This window comes from Ascaphus truei, chromosome 1, assembly GCF_040206685.1.
Source record: "Ascaphus truei isolate aAscTru1 chromosome 1, aAscTru1.hap1, whole genome shotgun sequence".
NCBI lineage: Eukaryota > Metazoa > Chordata > Amphibia > Anura > Ascaphidae > Ascaphus > Ascaphus truei.
The window spans coordinates 331,133,499-331,148,647 of NC_134483.1; the positions used below are offsets into that span (position 1 = coordinate 331,133,499).

Genomic DNA, 15,149 nt, shown 5'->3' on the forward strand with positions numbered 1-15,149 from the left:
ATCACAAAGACCTGGCAATGGTTCTCAAGCCAAATACTCAGAGATAACAGGCCATTCCTATTAAGTGCTGCTATTCCATAATACACCTCTGTGCTGTAAAATACCTTGTTATCTTGCATGGGCTGTAGTGTATCTTCCGGCGTCAGAGGTGTTTTATGGAATAGCAGCGCTTAGTAAATATGGCAGTATAGTGGTTCTTGAGCCTGTGCACAATTAGGAAGGCCCCAGACTGCACCTTAGCACAGCTGTCAATTTACGACAGGAACTTCCACAGTCGCTCCCCACAATGCTTTGCATCCGCAGGGGTACGGTATTGTAGGGCGTGACTTTGGAAGCTGCTGCTGTACTTGATTGCTATACCTCCTGCACACACTAGTTTGGGGCATTATTAACAATAGTCTGAGTAGGCAATAAGAATGATTAATTAGGGGTTTGCAGAACAAATATTTTCCAGCAGGGGTGCATAGTGAAAAATATTGGGACCCCCTGAAGTAGGACATTCCTTCACCCTCAGGAAGGAGCCATCTTCCCCTCTCCCTGGAAAGATTTAAGCTCCATTCACAGTATAAATGAGTTAAAAAACAAAAACATATACCCAAAGCATATGAATAATGCAAAAATCAAACAAACGTATAAAGTATTTCGTCCAATAGGGGGCGCAGCCAGGTAGGGGTAACAGTGGTAAGAAGATACCCGGCTGCGCCCTCTGTTGGAGGAAATTGAAGTTGCGACTGACTGGCCAGCCTTGCAGGAGCAGCACCTTCCTGGAGGAGTTTAGAAAAAATGTATTGATATTTACTAGTTGGTATATTTCCTCCTGATCCAAATTCTATCACCACCAGTCACCTTCAACACTATTATGTATTATTACAGCTCAACCCCGTTATAACGCGATCCGTTACAACGCGAATCCGCTTATAACGCAATGCAAGCGTGGCTCCCAATTTATTTATGAATACAACACGGTTATTGTTATCTTAAATACTTTATTGTACAATGCATACAATTGTACATTATTTCTAACGCGATCCGCTTATAACGCAATGCGATTCTTTGGACCCCAAGCACAGCGTTATAAGGGGGTTGAGCTGTATTAACTTAACTCACTCGTTTTGACTAAGTGCCCTTGTTGTGTTCAATTTCTAAAGTTAAACCAAATAATCAACAAGAAAATCTATGACACTTTTTGGGCTGACACGTTGGCAACATAATGTTTCGGCTAAATCACGGACCTGCCATGAGGACAGAGCAATGCTGTAGGGTGCAGTGATAGATGGCTGCAGCACAAATGATAAACTCTGATCTAAACAAACAGCCAATGAGGAACAATATATATTTTGTTCCCTGGTCACCCTGGTCAAATGTTTATTGTGCAATTGTACGGTTTTCATTTTTATTTCCAGGGGAATAATACTATAATTTTTTCAAGGTTCCACTGCTTTTTTTGTATTTCAACTTTGTATTTTATTATTTTTTTTTTCAAAGATACAGCAGTTGTAATACATATTATAACATGGTTCATCCTTTCTGCAATATGTGCAACCAAACATATTAACATATAAACACACTGAACATAGACTCGGGAGTGGGGGGGAGGACGACACATTAGGAGAGAGGGGGGGCGGGGGAAGGGGAATCCTGCTTTCACAACAGCTGGTTCTTCCATGGACCGCTGCCTCTCCTGGCTTGCTATCCCCTTGTAGGTGTTTTTCACTCACTTTACCAGTTCCGCGCGTGCCCTTTCTGACCACTTCATCTGGGACCTTGGTAACCTCTATCTGTCTCGTCTGTCGTCGTTCTATGGTTGCTGCTATTCGTCAAAGGAGAACTCACCTTTCCCTATCACAGCCAAATGGTGGCATTGCTCACCCCCGTGATGTCAGTTTGCGCCAGCCACGGAAACCAGACTTTTTGAAAATTTGAGCCAGTGTCATTGACCAAGCTTGTCAATTTCTCCATCTGGCATACAAACCAAATTCTATTGCGAATCTTCTCTATCGATGGGATTGCGTTTTGTTTCCACAATGCCGCTGTCTCACACCTCATTGCCGTCGCAAAATGGGCGACTAATTTATTCCCTGCTCCCGACAGGCACTCCAGTGGTTTATTTAATAAGAATAACCAAGAATCCAGAGGAATTTCGAGGCCCAAAATCCTCTTTAACCAAATTTGAATTTGTTCCCAGATCGGGTGCAATCGAGGGCAAGACCACAGCATGTGCAACAGGTCCCCAGGCTCTCCACATTGTCTAGGACACAAGGGGGAGTGACCTGGTACAAATGTAGATAACCTTACTGGGGTGAGGTACCACCTCATTAATACTTTATATGAGTTCTCCTTTAATGTCGTGCAGATCGAGGTTTTTGCTACTGCCTCAAGTATGTCCTTCCAGTCTTCGTCCTCTAGTGTTTCCCCTAGGTCTCTTTCCCATTGTATCATGTAGTCAAGTCTTTGTCTGCCTCCATCTCCCGGATCGATCACTTCTTTATATAATCTAGATGTAAGTCCCTGTGTGTCGTGCCCACGCACACAGAGCGTTTCAAAATGTGTCACTTTAGGACGGTGAGTGTGTTTGGTGTAAAATGCCCGGATCTGGAGGTATCTAAAGAATTCCGTGTTCAGGATGCCTTTATCTGACTGAATCTGTGTGAATGTCTTAATAGTAATTCTGCCCTCCAGATCCTTCAACCTCCTATATTTATGTAACTGTATTTGTAACCATGTATTATTTGTCTTAACTCTGTGCCCAGGACATACTTGAAAACGAGAGGTAACTCTCAATGTATTACTTCCTGGTAAAATATTTTATAAATAAATAAATATCAACTCTGTTTCCAGAGTAAAAAGTGTCCCTCGTCCATCCCCGGAGCAAAATCAGGATTTCCAAACAGTTGGGTCATCAGCGAGCTCCTCGTGGTCAGGGCGCATCTAAATGTGGTTGCCTCCCAGACTGCAATTGAGTTGAGCATTGAGGACAACGTTCCTGAGATCTTCTTTAGTCTAGATTTTGGGTACCAAATTCAATTATGAATTTGTAATGGGGCACAAAGTTCACTCTCCAGTTCCACCCATCTACGTAATTTCGAATCTGAATGCCATTGAATAATTTGACTCAATTGGGATGCTTTATAGTATGAGAACAAGCAAGGTACCGCCAATCCGCCTGCTGTTTTGGGCCTCGCCAGTGTTTTCGCTTTTATTCTTGCTTTTTTGTTTTTCCAAATAAATCGGAAGATCTGAGCCTGCATGTCTCCAATGTCTGCCCGTACTATGGGAATGGGAAGTGTCTGGAAAAGATACAGTAGACGGGGCAGAAGGTTGATCTTAACACTGTAAACTCTTCCAATCCAGGAGATACCATATGATGCCCATTCCTTCAGCTCCTTTCTCAAAGACTGTAAGAGTTTAGGATAATTTGCCTTATGGTGCCACTGCTTTTTAATCGTTTGTTACACTTTCTTTTTAACGCAAAAGGGATTTTATTTTTCACAGCGCTCTCCTTCTTTGAGTTTTTAGAGCATAGGTTTTTCATATACCTCTCTCTGTAATGAAGGAGAAAGAGATTTAAATCCATTGTTTAACAGGTTTGCAATTTACTAGTACCTCAACGTCCAATGGCCCTTTGTCAGGAAGCAGGGCTCACGTAACACCTCCTTTCCTGCCTCGGAGGTCGTTGCTGCCGCCCCTCGCTCCCCGCTGGTGTGTCGTCGGCGTGGTACTCGGCGATCTCACCCAACGCTGGCTCTTGCGTCCGCCATCTTGTCGGGGCGTGCGCAGGAGGATCTTACACTGCGCGCGCCTCCGGCAGTAATTTATTCACTCCGGCCTTCTAGCCACGCCCCCCGTGTACACCTGCAGCCCCGCTCCTGCTCTCACACTCAACAGTTGATCACAGGCAAGGATCACAGCCTGCACCAGTCACAAGGCGCTCCACGGCACACCTCCGCTCTGCCTCCTTCCCTAATTGGTCCCTCCACGTATATTACCCCTGTTCTCCCTGGGAATCATTGCTCTGCATAGCTTCTGCTAGTTGGGCTAGTATTCGTGTGTGCGCTTGTTCTTCGTGTACTTCAGGTTTGACCCGGCTTGGCTTTCGATTCTTCTTCTGGCTCTGGACCCCGGTTACTCCTTACGACGCAGTCTCTCTCCGCCCTTCCATCTCGGCTCACTCCTCTACCTCCCGGACCTCTGGCACCCTCGACCCCCGGCTACGGCAATCACCACGATCCTTCTACCTCCGGACACGGCAAGTACCTTTGGTTCCCTTACTAAAGACTCCTGGCCTGGCAACTAAATTACCACACTCCGGACCCGCCCCTCTGCTGCGGGTGCGTGGTATTATACTTTCCACCTCAGTCTTGGGACGGGTCTGGTCTGCGGGCAGCACTACCGTGACACCCTTCAACCACTGCCACCTATGTAAGGCGAAGGAGTGGTTCGGTGAGTAACGACAGTGACTCTGGTAACAATGACACCGAGGTTGAATCAGGAGAGCCGGGTTCCGTTCCCGGAGTTGGCTCCTTGGGCAAGTCACTTTATCTCCCTGTGCCTCTGGCACCAAAATCATCAATTCTAAGCAGGGCCTGTGTCTGTAAAAATAAATTGTACTGCGCACTGCATTGTACTGTAATTGTGAAATCTCATTGGGAGAAAAGTTATATGCTATGAAATAGTTATATTACATATGGTACAAGAAAACTAAGAATAAAGAGGTTGAGTGCTTTGACTTTATGGCAACTTCATATGGAAATATTATCAGCCCCTTACACAGTTTCTGCCCACTTGCCCTCTCAGAAGTAACCCTTGGCTCTTGCTGTCTGGTTGTTTCTAGGTGAAGTCGGTCAAAAAAACCTCCACAGGGCTAGAAATCAGCGTGCAGTGCTCCGTGCCTGGCCGCAAGCCAACAGTGAGGACAATCCAGGATGTGGACTGCCTGATGTGGGCGATTGGACGAGACCCCAACACTGAGGGTCTGAACCTGGACAGGCTGGTGAGAAGGAACCACCCGTTGGTCAATGTTTGTGTGCATGGCGGGGAGGTGTTTGCATTGCCCCCTTTTGTACTATCGATGCTTGTCTTGGGGTTTTTGTATTGAAATCGCCTCCAAGTTAGTTGTATTGAAGCATGGTTTCCCCAAGCATATCCATGATTTCTTTAGGGCAACTTCTTAAAGAGTTATTGATATTTTTCTGTGGAGAAAAAGAAAAGAGTGCACAAAACGCCCATAGCCTAACACAGTTTAATTATAAAAACAGATTAAAACAAGTAGTATCAAACTCAAAAGGTATCCAAAGCTGTCACACTTTTTAGGAGAAGGGTGGTGCCCACTGAATGTGCCCTGCAGTGTCCATCTTCTTTCCTCTATTTGCCAGTCTGCGCTCGAGTAGCGCGGTCACCTCCGTGACGTCACCAACAGTGCGCTTTATCTTGGCAGCTCGGATGGGCAGACTAAAGGAAGAACCGAAGCTACTCCCCAGGTACTGGCACGCAGCCAAAAAGCAGTGAACCCAATGCATTTTGGGATTTGGAATCACTTCTTCAGGGGTGGTTGGTGACGTCACGGAGGTGATCGCACCACTCAAGCGCAGACTGGCATATAGAGGAAAGAAGATGGACACCGCAGGATGTATTCAGTGGGCACCACACTTCCCCTAAAAAGTGTGAAAGCTGTTTTACTTTGGACACCTTGTTAGTTTGATACTACTTGTTTTTATCATTAAACTATGTTACACTGTGGGCGTTGTGGCGCTTTCTCTTTCCTTTGTCTCCACATGTGCCGAAGGAGAAGTGGAAAACCTCCAACGGAGAGCTGCAAGGTACCCCCCAGAAAACGTTGGATACTTTTACAATGTTTTGTTTTGGAAAAACCTGTATTTGTGATTGAATGATTTTACCCCGTTTCGATTAACAGCTACCTTTCTCTTGCAAGATTTTCCAAACAAACTTGGCGGTGTATGTCTATTAAACTTGGAGGCATCACATTGCTTTAATCACCAGTACTGGGAGCCTTTATTTATTTATTTATTTTTAAACAGTTTTGAAGCAGGGGGTTTCCGGGAGCTGAACCGCGTTGATTTCAGCTCCGGAGACCCCCTGCTTCCCGAGATACTTCCCTCGGAACGAGGTGCCAGTAGCAGCTCCGGCTGGGCTAGTTTGGGCTAACATAATGGCGGCTTTAATGTCCCGCGTCCTGTGGGCCAACAGGAAGCCGTGACATCATCTCTAGTGCTTCCTATTGGCCCACGTGATGCCGGACATTGAAACAGCAGAGAGATACTGGCATCACCTTTAGAAGTATGTATCTCAGGGAGCAGGGGTCCCCAAAGCTGAAATCAATGCAGTTCAGCTCTGGAGACCCCCTGCTTCAAACTTATGCTTTAAAAAAACAAAACATAAAGGATCCTAGTGAGTGCTGCTTCAAGGGAGGTCTATAAGGTGCTGCACGCGCCTGCTTTCTGCAGTTAACACAGAGTTACAGACAAATAAACATGTGTTTGGAAAAAGGTGAACTGTTTTGTTGTTGTGGCCGTGCTGTCATTGTAACGTAAAAGTCAGAACTGCCGGGCGTTGTTTTTTTCTTTCCGGTTCACGAACACCGAGCCTGTACTCGGCAGGGCCCCTGGGGGGCCTGATCTATAAATCTGGGGTTGTGGGAACATTTCTGAACGTGTTTCTGCTTGGCTCATTACAGGGTCTCGAGTTAGATGAGAAGAGTCACATTGTGGTTGACGAGTTCCAGAACACCAGCCGCAAGGGAGTTTACGCCGTCGGGGATGTGTGTGGGAGGGCACTTTTGACACCAGGTAATCGGATTCTGTTTTCACATCACTGTAGATGGCAGCTGTGGTGCAAATCATATTTACAAACTACCCCCAGCTCAACAAAAGTGACAAAAACCCTCCACTCGTACAGTGTACAGCAAATACAAATACCGCTTAATTAGTTCTGAGCACATTCACATGTCTCATACAAGACTGCACCCTGCTTTCCCCATCATCTCTTAGCATACAGCGCTTTTACTGCAGCTAGGGATTCTGGGTAATGATAAGCAAATGAGCACACAGTGTGTCACTTTTTGCTTCTTGTCCATTTTAGCATGGACCCCTATAGGTTTATGCCTGCCGTGTTATACAACGTTTCCAGCGCAGCCTGGGGGATAAAGTGTGTAGCCAGTAAACCTACTCACAGAGCTGTTTTGACCTTTTGGGTCTCATCAGTGTGAGGTTAGTTAACGACTTTGCAATGTGAAGCTAACCAGACACAAAAACAAGTTATGGCAAGTAAAAAAAGTGACAAAAAACCCTCCTACGCACTGTCTACAGAAAATTAACCCTTGCTGTGCTGAAAAAGTTGTGTAATATGGCAGGCATAGCTTATAGAGATCAATGTTAAAATGGATTTGAAGCAAAAGTGTCACAGTGTGCTATTTTGCAGGTTATTTCCCAGGATCCCTTGCTGCAGTGGACAAATTGTAGTAAGCATTTTATTAAAGTTTTAATGGTGTAATTCTCCTCCTAAGGCGTTAGTAGCAGGTTAGAGTATGCAGGGCCCCACCCTGTGTTTCCATAGGGATCCTGACATCACAATGGGGTATTTTAGGATAGGAAGGTTCTAGAGAGTCAGGTTCCATGAGAACAAGAGGAGCCTCGGGGAGAGTTGGTAGGGCATACATTAATAGACCAGACCAGGCCCCCCTTGTTTATTATGTTGTAGATAGGGACAGTGCCCTTTAAGTTAGGATCCCAGAAGATGGCTAGTGGAGTCCAGCAGGTCCCAGAGAGGGGAAAGCGACACGCCTCAGACTGAGAGTTCCCAGGTGTCGGCGAAGCGGCTCTACCGGCTGATCCATGCCTGTATGGAAGTGACAGGTCCCAGACAAGGCAAAGGTATAATCTTCACCTGCATAGGACCGGCCACGATCCCGGTTAGGTCCCGGCTTAAATGGGGTATAACAGAAGTTACCCCGAAAGACAAAGGCGGCTGGGTCCAATATCAGTAAAGCAACTAAGCAGGTATTCTTCTCTCTGAATGCTAAACAGTGGGAACTTATGGAAGCATACAATTCACGAACAACCATGAGAAAATAGTGCAAGGTTGTTGCATGTGTGCGGTGTGTGTCCGTGCCTTGGGATATGAATAATGACTGATGTTGTACTACAAAAGTTCCTGGCGCCCATTATTTTCACCCTTGCTACCTCGTCGCCCAGCCATTCGAATACAGCACCCAGAGTCAAGTGCGGAGTAGCCAAATATTGTACACCAATGTAATCTCCCTAGAAGCCGGACAGGGAGGGTTACAATTGCTACAGGTACAGTAAGTAGCCAGGGAGGCTAAAGAACCTCGGGTATCTCCAGGCCGAACAACAACTCTGAATGTGTTCATTCCAGTTTGGTGTGTGCGTCACGTGAAGCCTCCTATAGATCCGTCCCCCAGATCTGAAGTGTACTCAAATGTGAATAGAATTGACCCAATGTGAAATAAATAGTAAAAAAAATAGCTTTTGAGGAGAAAAAGGTCGAAAAGAAAATAAGTCAGAAATGATAACCTATTTTTGATCTTATGTGCAGACAAACAGCAGTGCCGATTTTCAAGAAAGTCGATAGTTATAGTGAACAGTACCCATGTTCTCATATTTTATTTGCAAAAAGGCCCATTTATGTTTCACTGCTTTTAAAATGTTTGATATAGACAATCCCAAATTGTACAGTTTGGTGCTCCTTAGATTGGAATCAAACAATAAAACTAATTGTGCACACATTTATGCACACATACAGTACACCGTGATATATTATGGTCAGCGGGATTACAATTAGTCAAAAACAAACCTGGTAAACTAGTTATACGGAGACCTAGGAGCTTTCTCACATGATTTGCACGTATATTACTATGTAATTGAATTTATAGCCATATAGCAATAGAATACTTTAAACAATTCAATGTATTTCTGTATACCAATAAAATAATTTGAAATGTTTCAAACTGGGTAGTGAAATAATGTCTGTCAACACAATGTTAACTTGCATCACACTAGTAAAATAAACACAGAAAATTACTTTTATTAAATTAAGGAAATGTTCTAGAAAGTTACGGAATTTTTGATAATGCAAGACAGTGTTACAGTGTTACACGGCAGTCCTTTTTTTTTGTTTTTAATCACTTATTCAGAAATACAGGGGCTATGCAGTGCGTTTTCCTTTTCTCCCTGCAATGCTTATTATATGTCCCACTTTGGTACCTTGCAGTTGCCATCGCAGCTGGCAGAAGATTGTCCCAACGCTTGTTTGACGGACAAGAGGATTCCAAACTCGACTACAACAACATTCCAACTGTGGTCTTCAGCCACCCGCCCATAGGAACTGTGGGACTCACAGAAGGTATGTCCGGGCACATCAGTTCTGGCCAGTAGAATGTTGTTTATGGGGTTAGGAGCGTCAATAAAAGTGCGATTTTGGTGAGGACCGTAGGCTTCTATCAAATAAGGTTGCTTTCATAAATATTGCTGCATGGTCTCTAACACTATATATCTTAATGAACTTGAAGCTGGTTGCATCATTTTTAAAATGTGGCGTTCAAGTGGTAAACCTTTATTAATAATTGTCCTGGGACAAGACCGATATGTGCCTGCCTTTGGTGCTATGTGCAATACCAAGTGGAGGAGAAGCAGAGAGGAGGTTCGGTTACGCTGTTTGAGAAGAAGCAGAGTAAGGAGGAATGTTAATAAATAACTCGATTACTAGAAGGTTACATTTAATATCACAAATCCAAACTAGCTGCCTAATAGCTACACTTTAAGTCACATGCTCATTTTATATCATTTTAAAAATGTGGTCCCCTTAAAGTAGCAATCCTGCTTTTTTTTTAAATATATATATCTATATATATAGATATAGATATATATATCTATATATATAGATATATATATATATATATATGTTTGAAGTAGGGGGTCCTCGGAGATGAACCGTGTTAATTTCCGCTCCGGGCCGCTCTGCTTCCAGAGATACATACCTCAGTAGGGGGTGCCGGTAGCAGCTCTGGCTGGGCTCTGTGTGGGGATAATAATGGCGGCTTGAATGTCCTGCGTCACGTAGGCCAATGGAAAGCCATGACATCATCCCTTGCGGCTTCCTATTGGCCCGCGCGACCAGGACCTTTAAACCTCTGGAGCTGCTACCGGCAGCCACTACGGAGGTCTGTATCTAGGGGAGCAGGGGGTCCCAGCAGCTGAAATTAAAGCGGTTCAGCTCCGGTGATCCCCTGATTCTCTCCTATTTAAAAAAAAAATGTTCTGCTCCTTTAAGAGTAATAAGTATTTTTGGAACCAAGGAGCCAAAAGTATTTATTATTGAAAATCTAGTTGTAGACAGCAGTCATAAGGGTCGCTGAGATTCAGTATTGTCACGGCTTTAAAAATTTTGACACGCAGTGGAAAGAAAGTTAGTTTTATCTCAAGGATCCACTCCTCCACTAAATGCACCTTAAAGAAGTACTTCCATCAACCCTCTCTTTAATACACATTATCCTTTTTCTTTACTAATGAATACACACATTTGACTAATTAAGCAGATTAGGGGTACAGCTGTAGCCAGACTTGCACTCCCCCTGGTTGCGGGGGTCCGGTACATGAGAACGGAGCCTCTCTGGCTTGTACCTTTCTACCTGGGAATGCCCAGTGCTGTCACAAATAATCAATACCTTGCTTTATATTTTCCGTTTTTTGCATACAACTTTATTTCTTCTGTTGGACACAGCAGAACCTCTTGTTTTAACCCAGAGCATCTCAGACTTACAAGCAAATATCTCTTTATGAGATATAAAGTAACACCTCTGTTCATTGCCCCGACTGTGTATTTGTTTTGTATAGCAAGCAGTGGGTCTCCGGAGCTGAACTGTGCTAATTTCAACTGCGGTGACCCATTGGTTCCTGAAAAACTTTCAAGGGAAGGTGCAGCTCGATCGTCGTCCCTTCCGGGGCAAACAAAATGGAAGATTAGGTCAATAGGAAGAGCCACTACGTCATCTGTTACTGCTTACTATCGGCCTGCTTTACACCGGGGACAAACCTCCATGAAGTACTGGCTACACTTCCTCCAGTAAATATGTCGGGAACCGGGGGTAAGAATGTAAGAATCCTGTGCGGGTTCGAAAGCACTGCTCACGATTATTTCCTCTGTGAAGCACTTCCATAAATGGTAATAAATGTCCAACGAGGATAATAGAACTGTTACAGAATGTAATCCTCGAAATAAACTGGGTTGATTATAAATTCCCGGTGACGGGGCTTCCCTAGAACATTGACACCTGTAGCACTTACCGTTTTGACCTTGCATGTCCTTGTTTAACCACGGTTTCAGACATTTTTGACCACGTACAAAAAACATTCATTTCTGTCTATATCTATTAATCACAGAGGAAGCTGTGACCTTGAAGGGCAGGGACAATGTCAAGATTTACACAACCTCTTTCTCACCAATGTACCACGCGGTAACCAAGAGGAAAACCAAATGTGTCATGAAATTGGTCTGTGTTGGCAAAGAGGAGAAGGTAAGAAGGGAAACCGTCTCCCATCCGGTAATATAATTCTACAGATATCTGCTTTTTTTGTAGTGTCAAGCACAACGGGCCATCTCTACAAAGCATGGCTATGACATAGACATCTCCTTGCACTGGAAGACAACTTGTGGGCTCGTCACTGCTTAGTAAATATGTGCCAAAGTGCCTGATGAGTCTGAATATGGGCCATTGAGTGTTGCCTTCCTTGTATGAATCAATAAGCTCTGAAGGCACTTTCCTGTGCGGGAGAAGATTGTAGTTCCATGCATTTGAGTGAGGTTGATCTCTTCACCAGCACTGGGAGAAGAAATTCTTAGACTAGTCAAAGACCTGTAACTGATTTTCTTTGTGTTTAATGTTAAAATAAAATGTAGATGTACACTTTAATTAAATCTAAAGAAAAATAATTGAGAGACTGAATATATATATATATATTCTGTAAGGATAATAAGTAGTGGTAGAAAAAAAATCAGCGCAAATTACTTTCACAACATTATCAATATCAGTGTATTTAGAGTAATAAATTGCAAAGTACAACCCATAGATTGAACACAGCTCTGATTAGACACTTTCCAGAAGGTCTGGAGTGGAATATCCAAGACGACTATTTAGGGAGCGGACATTCCCAGGAGTGAATAGCAACACAAAGTAAAATAGTGCAATATATCACCGCATCTTGCAGTGTTCAAAAAATCAATTTCCAAATGCCTTCAAGAGTAGATAATCCCGTGTATCCAATATTTGGTTCTGATGATTGGGTCCTCTGTGGATAAGAAGCAGCATATTTTAGCTGGGATGTAATTTATGACAAAGTGGAAGGCAGATCAGTGGTGTAATTATATTGTGTCGTACATGACATCACAAATTGCTGCCTACTGAGTGAGTAGGAATTTAGCAGTTATATGAATAGAATCATTTCGGGGCACAATATCTGGCCCTTCTTAATAAAAAAAAAACCTGCTCTCGTCCTGAGGTAAATGAAGAGCTGTTGTTAGGGTGAGGAGGGATTTTCACTCATTCTTCGATAACATCTGTTTTACAGGTGGTAGGACTGCACATGCAAGGAATGGGGTGTGATGAAATGCTGCAAGGTTTTGCGGTAGCAATCAAAATGGGAGCCACAAAGAAAGACTTTGACAACACGGTCGCCATTCATCCCACGTCATCAGAAGAACTGGTCACACTCCGTTAGAAATAGCTTCCGGTGCTTTGAAAAGGAGTCAATCTGATCACACCAGCACTCGCACTGCCTTCCAAAGATCAACCCTAGCCTGCTTGTGTTTCTACTGTATATACCCGTTTTTTGGTTCAGCCTCACTCTGTAAAACGTAGGACTTTGCAATATCCTATATAGGTTACCAAAACAAACGAAAGAATGTACCGAGTAACATTTAAAAAAAAAAAAACCTCTAAAATTACTTTTGCAGTAGAATGATTTGATTGCTATGTAGGGGAAAAAAGCTTTATGAATAAATGTTACTAATTTCACACCGCTGAATGATATTTATGTAACTGTTTGTCCCTCTGCAACAGTCTTTCGTCACAATTGTGTATATGCAATGTTTTCCTGGGAATTCGTCGTATCTGTACACTTGCACACACACCTGTTTATGAATCCTGATAAAGAACCCGCTGCACATTGTAGACACACACAGCATGATTGTATAGCGGGCAAGGTTTTATATATATATATATATATATATTTATATATATATATATACGCACACACACACAGTTGTGTGAAAAAGAAAGTACACCCGCTTTGAATTCTATGGTTTTACATATCAGGACATAATAACAATCATCTGTTCCTTAGCAGGTCTTAAAATTAGGTAAATACAACCTCAGATGAACAACAACACATGACAAATTACACTGTCATGATTTATTTAACATAAATAAAGCCAAAATGGAGAAGCTATGTGTGAAAAACTAAGTAAGTACACCTTATGATTCAATATTTTGTAGAACCACCTTTAGCAGCAATAACTTGAAGTCATCGTTTTCTGTATGACTTTATCAGTCTCTCACATCGTTGTGGAGGAATTTTAGCCCACTCTTCTTTACAACGTTGCTTCAGTTAATTGAGGTTTGCGGGCATTTGTTTATGCACAGCTCTCTTAAGGTCCCACCACAGTATTTCAATCGGGTTGAGGTCTGAACTTTGACTGGGCCATTGCAACACCTTGATTCTTTTCTTTTTCAGCCATTCTGTTGTAGATTTGCTTTTGTGCTTGGGATCATTGTCTTGTTTCATGACCCAATTTCGGCCTAGCTTTAGCTGTCGGACAGATGGCCTCACATTTGACTCTAGAATACTTTGGTATACAGAGGAGTTCCTGGTCGACTCAATGTCTGCAAGGTTCCCAGGTCCTGTGGCTGCAAAACAAGCCCAAATCATCACCCCTCCACCACCGTGCTCGACAGTTGGTATGAGGTGTTTGTGCTGATATGCTGTGTTTGGTTTTCACCAAACGTGGCGCTGTGCATTATGGCCAAACATCTCCACTTTGGTCTCGTTTGTCCAAAGGACATTGTTCCAGAAGTCTTGTGGTTTGTTCAGATGCAACTTTGCAAACCTAAGCCGTGCTGCCATGTTCTTTTTAGAGAGGAGGCTTTCTCCTGGCAACCCTTCCAAACAAACTATACTTGTTCAGTCTTTTTCTAATTGTACTGTCATGCACTTTAACATTTAACATGCTAACTGAGGCTTGTAGAGTCTGAAATGTAACTCTTGTTTTTTTTTTGCAATTTCTCTGAGCTTTGCACGGTCTGACCTTGGGGTGAATTTGCTGGGACGTCCACTCCTGGGAAGATTGGCAACTGTTTTGAATGTTTTCCACTTTTGAATAATCTTTCTCACTGTAGAATGATGCACTTTTTAAATTGTTTGGAAATGGCCTTATAACCCTTCCCAGATTGATGGGCAGCAAGAATTGCTTCTCTAAGATCATTGCTGATGTCTTTCCTCCTTGGCATTGTGTTAACACACACCTGAATGCTCCAGACCAGCAAACTGCTAAAACTTCGGCTTTTATAGAGGTGGTCACACTTGCTGATGATCAATTAATCAAAGGCATTTGATTAGCAGCGCCTGTCTGCTACTTAGCATCTTAATTCCTATGGAAGCAGTAAGGGTGTACAGGCATACCCCGCATTAAAGTACGCAATGGGATCGGAGCATGTATGTAAAGCGAAAATGTACTTAAAGTGAAGCACTACCTTTTCCCACTTATCGATGCATCTACTGTACTGCAACAAAGCAACAACAGAGCGCCCACTGACGCTAAAATAGATTAGCTAAAGGGACAGAAAAACCCTTACTAATAAAGTACTAGTAGCATTATAGCAGCAAAGTGAACAGGAAATTACCTATACAGACAGTGGGATCTGAAAAGTTCCCACTGAGAGTAACGACTGTCCGGTACACAAAACACACATATGCTGTTGAGATAGATATATATAGATATATATATATATATATATATATATATATATATATATATATATATATATTGCAGAATAAATGAGTACTTCGGTATTAGGTGATACCTTTTTTATTTGGACTAACAATTAATATAATAAGACAAGCTTT

General features: G+C 43.0%; 1 protein-coding gene across 1 annotated transcript in view; it reads left to right on the forward strand.

Annotated features, from left to right (window-relative positions):
* Positions 1-13,042, forward strand: part of GSR (glutathione-disulfide reductase) — a 40,180-nt gene extending 27,138 nt beyond the window's left edge. Inside the window, exons 9-13 of the mRNA XM_075607405.1 lie at positions 4,832-4,990; positions 6,692-6,803; positions 9,244-9,375; positions 11,412-11,545; positions 12,597-13,042. Of these exons, the coding sequence (XP_075463520.1) occupies positions 4,832-4,990; positions 6,692-6,803; positions 9,244-9,375; positions 11,412-11,545; positions 12,597-12,746 (687 nt within the window). The 3' untranslated portion in view covers positions 12,747-13,042. The remainder of the gene's footprint in view (positions 1-4,831; positions 4,991-6,691; positions 6,804-9,243; positions 9,376-11,411; positions 11,546-12,596) is intronic.
* The last annotated feature ends 2,107 nt before the right edge of the window (positions 13,043-15,149 follow it).